Genomic DNA, 15,775 nt, shown 5'->3' on the forward strand with positions numbered 1-15,775 from the left:
AGAAGCACAAAAAGAAATCTAAAATTCAAGTGCAGCTCCTTTTTTTTTCCTAAAGCAGGCACTAGCTTAACAAAAAGACAGACTTGAAAAGAGCTGGTTATAAAGCTACAAAATTATTAGGTAGAAATAACTCATTTGAATTGCTAAAATGCCAAACTGTAGTTGAAGACATGGGGAAAAAAATCAGCAAGTGTTGTAACAAGTAATTGGCAGAACTCTTGGCTTCATTCATACCATATTAAAATTTCAAGCTTTTAATGTATTTTGGGACTAAATAATTCCCAGCAAATATTTAAACTGTAAATTTGTAATAATTTTCTCATATTAATCTTTCTGAAAAAAATCTTCCTTGTATTTTAGTGAGGTTTGAGTATCAGGTTCTGGACAACACAAGGACAGGCTCCTCCAAATCTAATTATTAATGGCATTATTGAGTTCAACCAGATGTTTCACATGGATAAAATTAAGTACACGAATAAATCAAGATCCAAGCACATGCTCAGATTTGACAGAAGATAAGGAAAGGTGAAACAAAAAGTAATGAATACAGTTAATGAAAAACTATATATCCCTGGTAGTTAATGTAACCTGAAATTTAAAATTCAAAGTGTACCAGGTCTGTTAAATGATCCCTCTGCTGACAGGCACGTGAATGGGATGTTTCTCACATCATCTCTGCCTAAGTTTTAGGCAGCCTCAGTACTAAACCTTCTACAGCTTCCCAAAGTAATCACGTAAAACATAAGCATACTTAGAGTGTACAAATCCAGCTAATGAGCTACATTTCTATTAACAATGTCAGGATGTCAAGTATTACCCTAGTGGGTAATTCTTTATGGAGAGCATGTAAGTGAAAGGTGGCGTGCATGTTTTAAAATACAGAACATACTCATCCTCTCTAAAACGGCAAGATCATTTGCATCTAATCAGCAGCAAATCAGACATTAAACAAGAAAAATTAAATTCAAGTACTATAAGAAAAGGAAGAAGACATTGAGAAACAAATCTATTTCTAACCAGCAAAACAAAATAATTTAAGAACAATTTGATCATAAGTTATTCTTGCAAAAGAAAGTCTGGAAACAGTAGTGTCCATTTTAAACACCAATCTAAGGCAATAATTACAACTGCACTTTTACAATAATTCATAGAGTCACCAATTAACTTGAAATCTCTCTGGTGTTGCTGTCATAGTAAGTTTACCTGGAAACACAGACTGAGCAGATGGCTGGCTCTGGATCAAGGTGGCACAGAGAAAATTGTGGAGCATGCAGTTTGCACTCCCTCTGCTGGGCACTGGAATTATCCTGAGCAGGCACTCGGAGAAGGAATGTTCCTGTCTGAGCACCGTGCTACCGTCAAATAAAAGCCTTTTACAGCTCCCACCCTCTTCACCCGGATCCAGCCAAAACCCACATTCACAGAAAAATGAGTATCAAAACCCTCACAATGTTTACACCCTCAAAATGCACTCCCTGTCAGAAACCTGACACCCCAAACAAGGATTTAACTACAGTGAACATAACCCATGTAAGCACACAAAAACTCATTTCCCTTTGACCAATACAGGTCATAGTATACAATACAGTTTGTGATTTTTTTTGTCCACCCTCCACCCATTTGAAAAAGTAACAGCTTGTAAAAGATGCCTTGACTTCTGATCTGCTGGGGGCACAGCAGTGGGAATGGGAATGGGCAACTGGGATGGATTTATAATTATAAAATCTGCTTCAAGGGATTTGTTTCTATCAGTTAAAGGATAACCTTTGTTCTCCTGAGAGGCCAGCACAAAACACAGGCTGCTCCTGCTGGCAGGGTGTAAGTGTCACACAGAAATGATGGCTCTCCTTGTAATTAAGACTCTCTGATGGTTTGTGTTCTTCACTCTCATGGAGGAGAAAAGTAAAAGTGGTTATAGCTCGTGTCACTATAAAAATGTCTCACTGTATAAAGTTCTGTGCTTTCCTTCAAGAGACTTTGTATAAGGGAAGTTCCCCAAATCTCCAAGAAGTTCACCTGTGGTCTGAAAAGCAGTTTGACATTTCCATTTTTCAGTAAAGCTAAAAAAGAACTTCAGAGAAAGTAACTTGTGCTAATTGTCTAACAGGCTTAGATTGCCAAAAGCTCCTGCCTTGGAGGCTTGTGCTCTGTGATATGGAAAATGAAATGAGAAACAATGGGAAGCATGGATGTAATAATAAGGATTTCCAAAAGCACACACCTTGTGAACCAAGCAAATATTTCTTCTGTGGAATCAGGCCACCTAACCACCAATTTCTTGCTCTCAGTGTAATTTACATCAAGCTACACTGCTGGTATATTCATATTAAACTGCAGCATCAAGAATTACTCCAGATATATACAATTATTTCAATTTCAGCCATATCCATGAGTAAGTGATCAGCTAAAAGAGAGTAGCAATGACATATGGCAATGGTAAGGCACTCCAGGACCTTCCCTCTTTGAAGTGGCAATTTAAATCTCTGTGGGATTGAGAGTTACAGTGGAGCTCACGGTAATAAATCTCCAGTTTCACTGACTCTCAATAAACCCTTCCCTTTATCAACTTTCTTGATCTCAGTTTGAGGATGGGTAAAGCCTTTATTCCCTCTGTTCCCAGACAGAACAGAAAAAAAAGCAGACTAGAACAGATGAAAAGGGGGGAAATCAGTGACCACAGAAACCTGGAGATTGAGCATGAAGAAAAGGCAAAGAGTGCCAGGAGAATGGGCAGGGCCAAGTCCCCAGCCAAGCTGCCAAGTCCCTGTCACTCTGTTTTATATTTGCTAATTAAATAAAACCCCTCTATCCCTGAACGAATGGCTTGCTGTGGTGCAGGATCATAATGACAGTTGAAATAGCAAGTGCACAAACAATTCACCTTTACATTCCCCAGTTAGGGACACAGCCACCTCAGAGTGCAGAACTGCCACTCACCTTTACATTCCCCAGTTAGGGACACAGCCACCTCAGAGTGCAGAACTGCCATTCACCTTTACACTGTCCAGTTAGGGACACAGCCACCTCAGAGTGCAGAACTGCCATCCACCTTTACACTGTCCAGTTAGGGACACAGCCACCTCAGAGTGCAGAACTGCCATCCACCTTTACATCCCTCAGTTAGGGACACAGCCACCTCAGAGTGCAGAACTGCCATCCACCTTTACATCCCTCAGTTAGGGACACAGCCACCTCAGAGTGCAGAACTGCCATCCACCTTTACATCCCTCAGTTAGGGACACAGCCACCTCAGAGTGCAGAACTGCCATCCACCTTTACACTGTCCAGTTAGGGACACAGCCACCTCAGAGTGCAGAACTGCCATCCACCTTTACATCCCTCAGTTAGGGACACAGCCACCTCAGAGTGCAGAACTGCCATCCACCTTTACATCCCTCAGTTAGGGACACAGCCACCTCAGAGTGCAGAACTGCCATCCACCTTTACATCCCTCAGTTAGGGACACAGCCACCTCAGAGTGCAGAACTGCCATTCACCTTTACATTGTGCATTTAGGGACAGAGCCACCTCAGAGTGCAGAACTGCCATCCACCTTTACATCCCTCAGTTAGGGACACAGCCACCTCAGAGTGCAGAACTGCCATCCACCTTTACACTGTCCAGTCAGGGACACAGCCACCTCAGAGTGCAGAACTGCCATTCACCTTTACATTCCCCAGTTAGGGACACAGCCACCTCAGAGTGCAGAACTGCCATTCACCTTTACATTCCCCAGTTAGGGACACAGCCACCTCAGAGTGCAGAACTGCCATCCACCTTTACACTGTCCAGTTAGGGACACAGCCACCTCAGAGTGCAGAACTGCCATCCACCTTTACACTGTCCAGTTAGGGACACAGCCACCTCAGAATGCAGAACTGCCATCCACCTTTACACTGTGCATTTAGGGACACAGCCACCTCAGAGTGCAGAACTGCCATCCACCTTTACATCCCCCAGTTAGGGACACAGCCACCTCAGAGTGCAGAACTGCCAATTACCTTTACATTCCTCAGTTAGGGACACAGCCACCTCAGAGTGCAGAACTGCCATCCACCTTTACACTGTCCAGTTAGGGACACAGCCACCTCAGAGTGCAGAACTGCCATCCACCTTTACATCCCTCAGTTAGGGACACAGCCACCTCAGAGTGCAGAACTGCCACACACCTTTACATCCCTCAGTTAGGGACACAGCCACCTCAGAGTGCAGAACTGCCATCCACCTTTACACTGTCCAGGTAGGGACACAGCCACCTCAGAGTGCAGAACTGCCATTCACCTTTACACTGTCCAGGTAGGGACACAGCCACCTCAGAGTGCAGAACTGCCACACACCTTTACACTGTCCAGTTAGGGACACAGCCACCTCAGAGTGCAGAACTGCCATCCACCTTTACACTGTCCAGTTAGGGACACAGCCACCTCAGAGTGCAGAACTGCCATCCACCTTTACACTGTCCAGTTAGGGACACAGCCACCTCAGAGTGCAGAACTGCCATCCACCTTTACACTGTCCAGTTAGGGACACAGCCACCTCAGAGTGCAGAACTGCCATCCACCTTTACACTGTCCAGTTAGGGACACAGCCAGCTCAGAGTGCAGAACTGCCATCCTCTCCTAACAGAGATGGCACAGACCACCCCCAAACCCATCCACAAGGGGCCCTGTGCACTCAGCCACTGATTCCCACTGTCCCCTCTGCTCACTGAGCCTCATCTCCAGCTCTGCTCAGCCCCACACATGAGCAGGTCCAGCACTTGTGGTCCCCATGTGCCACCAAACCCCCTATGGAAGGACAGGGGGCTGGGAGCCAGGGCTGTGCAGGACAGCCAGGCTGCCACTACTGCTTCTCTTGGCTTCAGAGACACAGAGACAGCAAAAGGGGCAGGACAGGAGCCCCAAGGACACAAAGCCACACACCTAACACAGGCAGCAGTGCTCTAGTGAAGAGGAGATGTGTGCCATGTTTCACATGCTGACATGTAAATATTTGACAGATGGGGATTCAATAATGGCCTGAGAGATTCTGTTTATTTTGTTCTACTAGACTCCCAATTTGCCATGTTTTTATGTTTCAATAAAGTCATCTGACACATGAATAAAATATAATTTATGCAGTTTGCTTCTGCTGTACAAAGCTCTCTGTGTTCAGGTTATAAATTTAAAATAGCTCAGCACTAACACTAAATTTAGTTATTTTCCACTGGAGAGAAACCCTAGGAATATTCATCTATTGTTTTCAATGCTTAAGTTAACTCAGTTTGCATTGCTTCATTTTGAAAGCATTGTGAGCATTATGTGCTTCCTATCTTTTTGTCCTTTTAACAATGGAATTTACTAGCTTTCAAATTAATAAAGTTATTAGTTCTAAAGATGCTATAGAAGCATACAGACAGCACTGGTCACTCTAACTGGTAACAATATCACTGTTAACAGACACACATCCCATTCACACACACACATGAAAAACAAGGCTTGAATGTCTTTTACATCTTACAAGAAATATAGCAACCAATATTCCATGCAGAGGTGCAGCAAATGAAGTCCTGTCAAGCAAATGGCAGGAATGACAGCAGATGTCTGGATTCCTTCATAGCTGGTTGCATAAAGGTAGCACACATATTTCACTGGAGACAAAAGCCTCTGACAAGACAGTCTCTCAGTACTTTTCATTCAGAGTTGGCATTTTTGACTGGTGTGGCACATCAGGAGGTGTTAGGATGATGAACCAGATTAATCTTGATTTAGCTTCATTTGTAAAATGAAGGCAAAGCCTACAACACTCAGTCATGGCTAAATGAGGCTACACAGTTTAGCTCAAGGAGTTATGTCCAGATCAAATCCTTACAATCCAGTAAATCCAAGCCAGACTCTAGTCTGGACTCTGACCCAAAGCACTCATTTTCATGTCAAACTATGCAGTTATTTCATTTCACCACAGCCAACAGAAATTAGTATCATGCAGCTCTGATTTTTGTCTATGTAAACAAGCCATAAACTCCTTTTAGGATCTAAATAATGAATTTCATCTTTCAGCTTCTGTTTACGCACAAAGTCTACCAATTTCACAGGAACTGTCATAGCAGTTAATCTCTGTGAAATAAGTTTGATGCTCTAAACTTTCCTATCATAACCTTAATCACATCACATGTTTAGTACAGAGTAAATGCTACAAAGCAGAGAAACTACTTTCCTGAACTGAATCTCAGAGTTCAGCAAATTGTGAAAGAACATGAGCCTTACAGTGTCTATAGAGAAATATGCACAAAAGAAGCTGAGAATTTAACAGTGTTACACATAAAGCAACTAAGAGTAAATAAAATCTGCACTTACCCACTTCTCTATCCTAAACAACAACAGGGATGCCTTAAACAGTTTTGGTCTAATAACCAGGCCCCTGGAATATCATACAGGTGTTTACTGCTCCTTGAGGGAAGCTAGAATCAGCTGAATTAATGCACTTTACCATAAAACCTGTGTTGAAAAGTTTCCCAGGTTAGGGCTTAAGAGAAAGAGCAATTTTCTGTATACAAGCTAAACTTTACCAATGGTCCTCTCTAGTAAAACAGAATTTTAAGAAACTCACCACTTTTTTTGTTCTTGCTTTAAAGGAAATGTCCATTTCCTTGTATTTCTTCATAGCAGTCTCCATTTTATTCTTGATTTCAATGGCACGTCTCAGCTGATCATCATTGACTCCTGCTCTGGTAAGCAGCTGCAGGCCAAGAAAACAACATCCTTATTCTCTTCTAGAAATCTGAGCCAAAAAATATTTCCAGTTTTCCCTCATAATTAATGAAACACAAATGTCACAAATTCCTTTGTTGTACAAGTGAAGCCAATTCATTTTCTACCTAAAAAACTAATAGCAACTAGTGAAGCCAAAGGAAAAAAAAACTAATAAAAACTATCAGCAACTAGTGAAGCTAAAGAATGAACAGCTATTACAAACATCTTCTGGAAGTGCCCTCCAGTAGGCCAAATTCCACTCAGGAGGCTCCATGATACACTGTTAGCCTGACAGAGGGCTGTCTAACAAAAATAAGCTGTGTTTTACTTTAAGACTTTGCAAAGAAGCCAAGTTTTATTTATCTTAAAAAAATAAAAAGAAGAATTGCCTATAGGTACCACAGCCAAGGCTGAGAGCTACCCAACAAGCTCCTGCAGTGTCCTTTAGTCCACCCTTACTGAAATGGAAATCTTCTCTAATTTTTCCTGTTTCTTCAACCTTCATTTCCTTTTGGTTCACTCTCCCTGAAGCTTTACTGTGCCCCAGCCCTTGTTTCACCATCTTTTTATTTAAAAATGAAGAAAAAAGAATTCTCTCTTTATCCCACCTGAATCCAGGACTGCACAGAAGGCCAGAACTTATTTCTGAGAAGTTTGTGAGCATCCATGACACTGTTTATGATGGCAGTATTATCTTCATTCTCTTGCACTTTTATATCTGCTCAAAACAAGGAAAAAGAGTTAGTGTGTGACATTTATGGTATCTTCACTACAGGAGCTAAAGAAGGCAAATTGCTCTTTCTAAGGCATTTGATCACTTCAGGGGAGTTACAAACATCACAGTGCTTCTCTGCTCAGTATTAATTATTCTATTACTATCCATACACTCAAAAAATCTGAGGAAAATATGAAAAGTGTTCAGTCCAACATGCCAGAAAGAGTTGTTACCCATCATCAGCAAGGAATGACCAAATAAATCACAGATAGGTTCAGTCTTACTATTTTCATTACATCTTGTCCCAGGTTCAAATGAACTGGGTCTTACTGTACCAATTTATTCATATTCAACACAAAATAATCTCTACCCTGGTAGTAACAGGGACTTGATTGTAAAGAGGCCAAGTATGCCATTATGCAAGTGAAAGTTATACTTTTCTCCCACTGTTGTCAGCAAACAGAGAAGTAGAAATCACCCTTACTGTCTGCACATGGAACTCCCTTAGGACAGGAATTGTAAGAGATTTCCAAAACAAACCATCCTGATTTTTCTACAGGTAATTCACACTAGCAAAGTTATACAAAAATGGTGTGATCACTTGCTAGCAAAACTACTTACTTTCTTGCAAGGAAAAAGTTTCAGAAACACCCAATTGTAAGATTTTTAAACTAGCAGCTTATTCCCCAGCTACAGAGAGAAAGAGGTGAATAGCAAAGAGGAAGAAAGTTGTATTTGATAAACAGATTGTTTTTAAACACAAAATACTCATGAAAGATACTATGAAGTGCTATAATGGGCTTGCAACAACTATTACAAAAGTTTAGTCTTAGAAGGTAATTAATGAAACCTGCTAATCACACACAAGAACACCCAAAATGAAGAACAGTTACTAGAGGAACTAGAAACAGAAAAATAAAAAATAAATTAAAAAAAGAAATCAAAGTTGATAGTGGAACCCTGGAAAAAGTTAAAGATAGAATCTAAAATGTTGGGCTTTGTGCTTTCCCAGATCAACTGCACCTGCGTAAGCAGTATGATAAATTATATAATTGATAGATGTGATGATTGTTTAGTAATTAAATGTAATTATTATATAACCATAAGAAGAATAGTGAGAAACTATGTTGGAAATTCAGAGAGGGGCTAAATTTATGTATACAATAGAACAATATAAGTTTAATAATTAACATGAAAGTTATGTAATGATAGAGTATAAAACACGATCATTTCGGATGTATGGCGGAGTCAGATTTGGGTTGAATGTACCCCGATTCCCAGAGCTCTTAATAAAAAGCACCACATATAATCTGTGATTATGTGGTTTTGAACGCTAACAAAGCCATGTCCAGGAATCCCAAAGCAAAATGGTGTCCAGTAACCCCAGCACTTTAGTAAAGAAACAAAACCACAAGCACAGAACACTTCAGAGAAAGACTGCCTCCAGCTACATGTCACAAGTTTTTCCAGGTACCTGTGGAGATTTCAAGGTCTAGAGTATATTTATGTGAAATAAGCCCATGGTTCCTAACAAAAGTCTGGTAATCATCATCATCATCATCATCATGGAGATCAGGGCCACTGTATGGAACATCTGAGCGTGTGCCTCCATCCAGCCCTTCTTGCTCAGCCTGCCCGTCTGGCTCCTTGTTCCCATCAGCTGTACCACACTGGGGAGCGGGCAGGATGTCCTTGCTGCAGCAGGGCTGCTCCTCATCCACACACCCCAGGGAGGATGGGGTCCCTTCCCCCTGGGAGGACGAGGGGCAGGCAGGCCCAGCCTCATTAGGAGGGGTTGGTTTGCTGAGCTCTGGGTCAATCTCGTTCATCCCAAAATTGAGAGGATCTGGCATCAGCAGCTGGAAACAGTTCTCCATCTCTGTCAGTGTGTCAGCAATCTCTTGGGACATTTCTATCAAGACACAATTGTTTTATACAATTGTTAGATACTGTAAAATGTTAAAGTCTCCAGAGCAGACACAGAGGTACAAAGCAGATATGACTGCCAAAGGGGGAAGCCATTTATCCAGCAACAACTGAATCATACAGATCTTCCTCTTCTACAGAAATTGTCCTTATAAGAAGTGGCAATCCCTAAGCAGGAAATCTAGAATTTCAGAATCTACATGCCAGACATGTAGAATCAGAGCTCCTCCTTTCCTCAGCCTCTCTAAATTTCACTATGTTAAGATGACTCAAGTGCTTCACAGAATTAGAAGGAAAACAAAGTTAAATGAGATATTCTGAGTGATCTTGGTGGGTATTCATTTTACAGCCATGAATTTCATTGCTGTGTGTAGGAACAGCCATGAATGTATGTTATTGCTCAGAGATGTTACTGATACAAGTTACTTTAGAAAAGTTAAATGTCTTTAAAATTCCACTCTGGTGCATGAAAACATTTCCAGCATGCAGAATAAATGCAAACACAATTGCATGCATCACATATAGCAAATTTAATTAAATAACCCTTTAAACTGCAGCATAATACACTCACTATCTCTGTTGTTCTTTGGGGTGACAGAAATGTGTCTGCTCTGCACATATTGCTCACAGGCTCAGGCCCCAGTTACAGTTTCTGGCTGCACTGTGACACTTTCCACAGTTATCCTACACTGTATCCAGGATTCCTGAGCAGACCATTGCCAGTATTTCAGGAACACAAGGACTGTATATATAATATAAGTAATGCCACAGGCCAACAAGGCATTGGAAGTCTGTGCCTAACAGAAATTAAGTCACTAGCTGCAAAAAGTCTCGTGGTTTGTTTACTTGGGGTCATGCACTCACACTTTACTGAATTAGAGACCAGATCTTTACTTGATAACATTTTCTTTCTCTTCCATCTCTTCCTACTCAACTCACAGGACAGTCACTTCTTTCCCCTTTAGGTGAGAAATTCTTTAGGTGAGAGAGATATTCTTCAGGTGAGAGAAAGGGAGGGCTGAGCTCCAAATGCAGTATTCCTGCTTTCTGTGCTCAGCTATTACCTGGGTAGCTATTCTCTCAATTTATTTTATATAACCTTTAAAAAGGTTGCCTTAAAAATGAACAAAAAACCAAAAAAAAAAATGCACTAAAAGAGGCAAAGCAACCAACCTTCCATTTCTTTTTCAGTTCTTTTGACTTTTTCTTTGTAAATGTTCTCCAGTCGTTTCTGCTTCTCCTCCTCCCTCCTCCTCTCAGCCACAGTTCTGGCATGCACATCCTGAAAATCCACCTAAGGAGGAAATGAAGAAAAAAGTGTAACATTCCTCGTAAGAAATATATAGAAAATCCATTTCCTAAGATCCTTATCTGTGGTGAAAAATCCTGGAACATCAGCCATCAGGCAGAAGCTCAGCAGCATTTCCTTTTATCTCTTCTCCCCCTTGAATCAATAACTGCAGCAATTGTGAACAGAGTTTTTACTCCTACTAATAAAGGACTGTTGAGAATCAATGGCTTTCAAAAGGAAATCATAAAGTACAAAAACAACCCCCCTAAGCCCCTTAGATTTTCACATCCAGAGTGCAGGAACAAACAGGGCTTTGGGAGACTTCTGTCACAGCACTGGAGACCAGGAGTGAGGGAGAATGAGCAGCAAGAGACAATGCAGGGGAGATATTAAGATTACATGAAAACATCACACCAGGTCCACCAGCAAATTTAGGAAAATTTGTAAACACTATAACAACCAGTGTATATATATAAAACTCACAAAAAGAACTTTTTAAGAAAGGAAAGTAAAAGCAAAGATCACCAATTTTATTGTGGAAGACCTAACTTGTGAATTTACAATTACATTGTTGGATTTTGATATTGAGGGAAAATACATTCAGTCGCACTTTCTTATTAATATTATAAATATTAATATTATTAATATTTATAATTATTATAATATTATATTATATTATTATATTATAATATTAATATTATTAATATTATAAATATTAATATATATTATAATTATATAATAATTATATAATTATTATAATAATTATATAATAATTATATAATATATAATTATAAATATTAATCTGAACAACTCAAAATGCTGTTTCTTAAAATATTAGCAATATTTGGGGTTTCTTTTTTAGTTTAGTCTTAGAAGGGATTGAAAACACACACAAAAAAAATTCACTCCTGTTTCAAAGAAGGGAGGCTTGATTGCATTAATGCAGAAGGAAACCCTTTTGAAAAACACAGAATTTTCTCTGATTGCTACCACATAACTTCTATGAACTGCCAGACAGACAGTGCTGAGCAAGCCTGCACTTTGCTGATTGTGCAGCCCACAGACTGTCTTGCAACATCTCCATCACAAGCACTCAGTGAAATTTGTTATTTTTGCCACTGCTAGATGATCAAGCGTGTCAACAGCCAGGAGTGGCTCTTATCAACCCACAACAAAGTTTTGGAGCACACAAATGTTTTTGTCTAACAGCTCTCAGAGAAGCTGGCATGGAGGGTCTCCATCAGTTCAGAAACAGGCACACTCCCCAGGCTGGTTTTTCAGTAGGGAATGGGTGGGCAGAAGGGTGGCAGGGAAAAGATCTGCCTTCACAACCTCTGCATCATGCAGAGCACCAGACTGAGCCTTCCTGGTTCTCAGGATCTGAAAATCAGGGTCTGATTTCTGCAGCTTTGCACAGCTCCCCACAGAGAGCTGGGAGAAACAGATCCACCCAAAGAGCAACAGTGCCCACCAAAGCAGAACAAAGATGCAGAGCCCAGGAAGTGCAGCCACCATTTGCTGCCAGTCAGACTGCAGTGCACAGCAAACCAGGCACAGCTACAGCTTCCTAAAGCACAGCTCCTGCCTCCTGCCAGAGCACCTGCAGTGCAGTACCTGCCCATCCTCTCCCATTGTGCCAAAAGGACCATGAAGCCTTTTATTGCTGGCCTGCAATTATGGAACTAAATGTCTGAGGAGCAAAACACTGCTCAAGTGAAAGGATGCTGAGCAGCAGCCTGAGACAATTACTGCAACTTGTGTGAAAATACTGGAATGCAGCAGCACCATACTCTGTGTGCATCTGAAATCCTGTTCTGTCATTCCATCCATGCCACAAAGGCGCCACAATATGAGTCTGTGCCCAAATATGCAAACATTTGGAAGTATGTGAAATATTTTTCCTCTTTCTTCTTCTTTTTAACTTTGAGACTGCAGTTTGAAAATAATTACTTTCATGTATACTGAAGCATTATTTGCTCTTGAAGTCAAACATCTATAGAGGCACCTACTTGGTCCCTATTACTACTGACCTGCTAACATTAACAGAGTGGGGAGTTCTCCAGCTTTACACCCTAAAAGAGCAGCAGCTGTCACATTCTGATTGTTTATAAAGTGATTTTGATGATCATTAAGAAAAACCCAACCAAAACCCAACTATGGGCCACACACAGAGCTAGCACACCACCCAAGCTGCCCCATACTACTGTGCCAAACCAGTAAAACTCAACAGTGATGTATTTTGCTACAAAAAAAGTAGAAATGCCTCCTCAAAGCTTTTGGTTGCTTCTCACACTTCAAGATGGCAAAAGGCCTGTTGGCTCACAGCAAGTCTTGGAGTACAAGAGTTACCAAACCACCTGAGATTGCTTCTATTGACATTAATGTTTGTAGAGGAGCTCAAATCCAGCTAGAAAACAGCACAGCTGGTTCAAAACCTGGAGAGGGATCCCCCAGTTGTTACTGGGGAGCAGCCCCTGACCCCAGGAGCACAGACACACCTGCCACACTTCAGCAGAGCTGTTGGACACTTGTGTGAAACCATATTACATGTTAAAGCCCCCTTGCCTCAGTCTTGCACTCTCATTTCATTTTCTTCCTTTCTTAAACAAGATAAGAAAGGATAATTCAAAGAGAATCATCTTTTGTGAGCAGATGCCAAGATCTGTATAAAAACACCAGCACAGCACAGTTCAGGAGGAAACACCATTAGCTTACTGTGGAACCAGAACAACAGAAATACTTCATGTATCAAAAAGCTCTTCATCTGCTGCTAGGAATCTGAATCTGCCTTTGTGAAGAGAAAGAAAATCAGTCTGTTTACTGAAAGCCTGTTATTATCATTGCAGGTAGTGTGAATGCTAGAACAGTGCTCCAAATTTCACTGTTGCACCTCAGAAGACAGACTAAAGCAGCAGAATGTTCCAAACACAGTAACTTGAGGTGACATCTAAGAGCTAAGGTTTACATGAAATTTCTCTTTCATAAAAGCTCTTTTCTGGCACGGTAACACTGCAGATGAGGATGGCAGGCATGCACACTGGCAAAGTTGTAAAATAAAGGGGACCTAGAATGGGGCAGCTCAGTACAGAAATCAAGCTAGTTTAAACTAGCTATGGAAAGATGTAATAGCTGTTTATCCTCAGTTTAATGCATGACCATTGCTGCCCTTCCTAAAAGAGCTCAACCTTGGGGCTCCAGTGAGGAATCAGTGGGTGAAAGCCAGCAGGTGAGCAATACTTGCACCCTGAAAAAGGCACAGCCCAGCCATGAGTACAGAACAGAGTTTTAAATACCTACAGTACTGCAAGATGAACAGAAAGCCTGGGGTTTGTTTTCCAAAGACCATCCTCAACACAAGGTCTCCTACAGGCAATGCAGTTTCCTTGTAGTTTCCTACAGCTTTCTTTTTTTTTTTTTTTTTACTATTTATTGGTTTCCTTACTTTGAATATCTCCTGGTAATCACCACTTAATACCACACAGTGGAGTGAAAAACGCCGAGTACCTTCTTGTTCTGCTTTAGGAAGTGGTATCCCAGGGAGAGCTGCTTGTAGGCCTCCCCGTATTTCTCGTGCCAGTCCTGCACCGCCTTGATGGCCGCTTTCCTCAGCTTCTGCGCCACCTCCTTGGGCGGGGGCAGCGGCTGCTCGTGGTCGATGCCCACGGTGAGCTCCAGGAACTCCTGGAAGTTGGAGATGAGCAGCGTCCTGAAGTGGTGGGACCTGGCGAACAGCTCCTGCAGCACCTGGAAGGCGGAGAAGCGCATCTCGGCGTGCTCCTCGCGGAGCCGCGTCAGCAGCAGGTGGTACGCGTGGCCGATGTGCTCCTCCGACGACCTGAGCGCGGGGACAACGAACGAAAAGGAGGGGGAGATATTTAAAAAGACGCTCAGCACGTAAAAGCATAAGCCTGGGGACGCAATTTATTTTAAATTTTAAGTGAACAGCTTCTGTGCTGGCAGCACCCAGTCCCCACAGCAGGCCCCAGAACAGCGCTCTGAGCTGCTCCACCCGGGACCGCCGACCTGGGGACAACAGCGGGCCCGGCTCTGCCCCTCCCTCCGGCCGTACTTGCAGATCTTCTTCAGCTCCTTCATCCTGCCGGGCTCCAGCTGCGGCTCCCCCGACGTGGTGAGCTCCTCCACCAGCTCAGCCAGACGCTGCTCCATCTCCGCTGGCACCGGAGCTGCCGGGACACCCGCTCCGAGGGTCCCTCAAGCCGGGAAAGCCCCGGCCGCGAACCACCAGCGCCGACGGGCCCGGCCGCGGCTGGGCGGCGCCATCTTCCGGCTCTCAGCGGAGCCCCGCCCCTGAGAGAGCCCCGCCCCCGATGGAACCCCGCCCCTCACACGGAACCGCCTCTCGCGTAGGCCCCGCCCCTCATGGGACACCCCCCCCTTGTGGAGCCACGCCCACATGGAACCACGCCCATAGAGTAATGAGCCCGCGCTCCTCCCCATTGACCACGCCCTCATGCGAGCCCCGCCTCCTTGGGGTGCTGCTTCCCCCGCACCGGCGGGTGGTACCTTCCTCCCCCCCCCTCCCGGCACCTACCATCTCCCCCGCCCACGTGACGTGCCGGCACCCGGAAGCGCGGCCGGGGATAGGCAGGGGAAGCCTTAAAGGCGCCGCGCCCCGGTTTTGTGTGAGGGGGTGTTGTGTTTAACCCGAGTCCGTCGGTTTTGTGTGAGGGGGTGTTGTGTTTAACCCGAGCCCGCCGGTTTTGTGTGAGGGGGTGTTGTGTTTAACCCGAGCCCGCCGGTTTTGTGTGAGGGGGTGTTGTGTTTAACCCGAGCCTACCGGTTTTGTGTGAGGGTGTGTTGTGTTTAACCCGAGCCCACCGGTTTTGTGTGAGGGGGTGTTGTATTTAACCCGAGTCCGTCGGTTTTGTGTGAGGGGGTGTTGTATTTAACCCGAGCCCGCCTGGAGGGGCGAGCAGCCGCCACACAGCGCCCCTGTTTATCACAGAGTCACTTACACCTCCGAATCATTGACACCAACCAAACATCACCGCTCTAGTCTTTCCTTAAACAGCTCCCTGGGCAGCCCGTGCTGAGGTGCAATCAGCCTTTCTGTGAAGAAATTCCTCCTGATGTCCAACCTAAACGTCCCCT

General features: G+C 43.2%; 1 protein-coding gene across 2 annotated transcripts in view; it reads right to left on the reverse strand.

The window, feature by feature from the left end:
* Positions 1-14,983, reverse strand: part of UVSSA (UV stimulated scaffold protein A) — a 47,552-nt gene extending 32,569 nt beyond the window's left edge. Inside the window, exons 1-6 of one of the 2 annotated variants that reach the window (XM_005490853.4) lie at positions 14,733-14,983; positions 14,168-14,498; positions 10,546-10,666; positions 8,921-9,358; positions 7,340-7,449; positions 6,589-6,717 (exon numbers count right to left, since the gene is read on the reverse strand). In XM_005490853.4, the coding sequence (XP_005490910.3) occupies positions 6,589-6,717; positions 7,340-7,449; positions 8,921-9,358; positions 10,546-10,666; positions 14,168-14,498; positions 14,733-14,830 (1,227 nt within the window). In that variant the 5' untranslated portion in view covers positions 14,831-14,983. The remainder of the gene's footprint in view (positions 1-6,588; positions 6,718-7,339; positions 7,450-8,920; positions 9,359-10,545; positions 10,667-14,167; positions 14,499-14,732) is intronic. The other variant, XM_026795721.2, reaches the window with a different exon arrangement.
* Positions 14,984-15,775: the final 792 nt, after the last annotated feature.

Source organism: Zonotrichia albicollis, chromosome 5, assembly GCF_047830755.1.
Source record: "Zonotrichia albicollis isolate bZonAlb1 chromosome 5, bZonAlb1.hap1, whole genome shotgun sequence".
In the NCBI taxonomy this organism is placed as follows: Eukaryota; Metazoa; Chordata; class Aves; order Passeriformes; family Passerellidae; genus Zonotrichia; species Zonotrichia albicollis.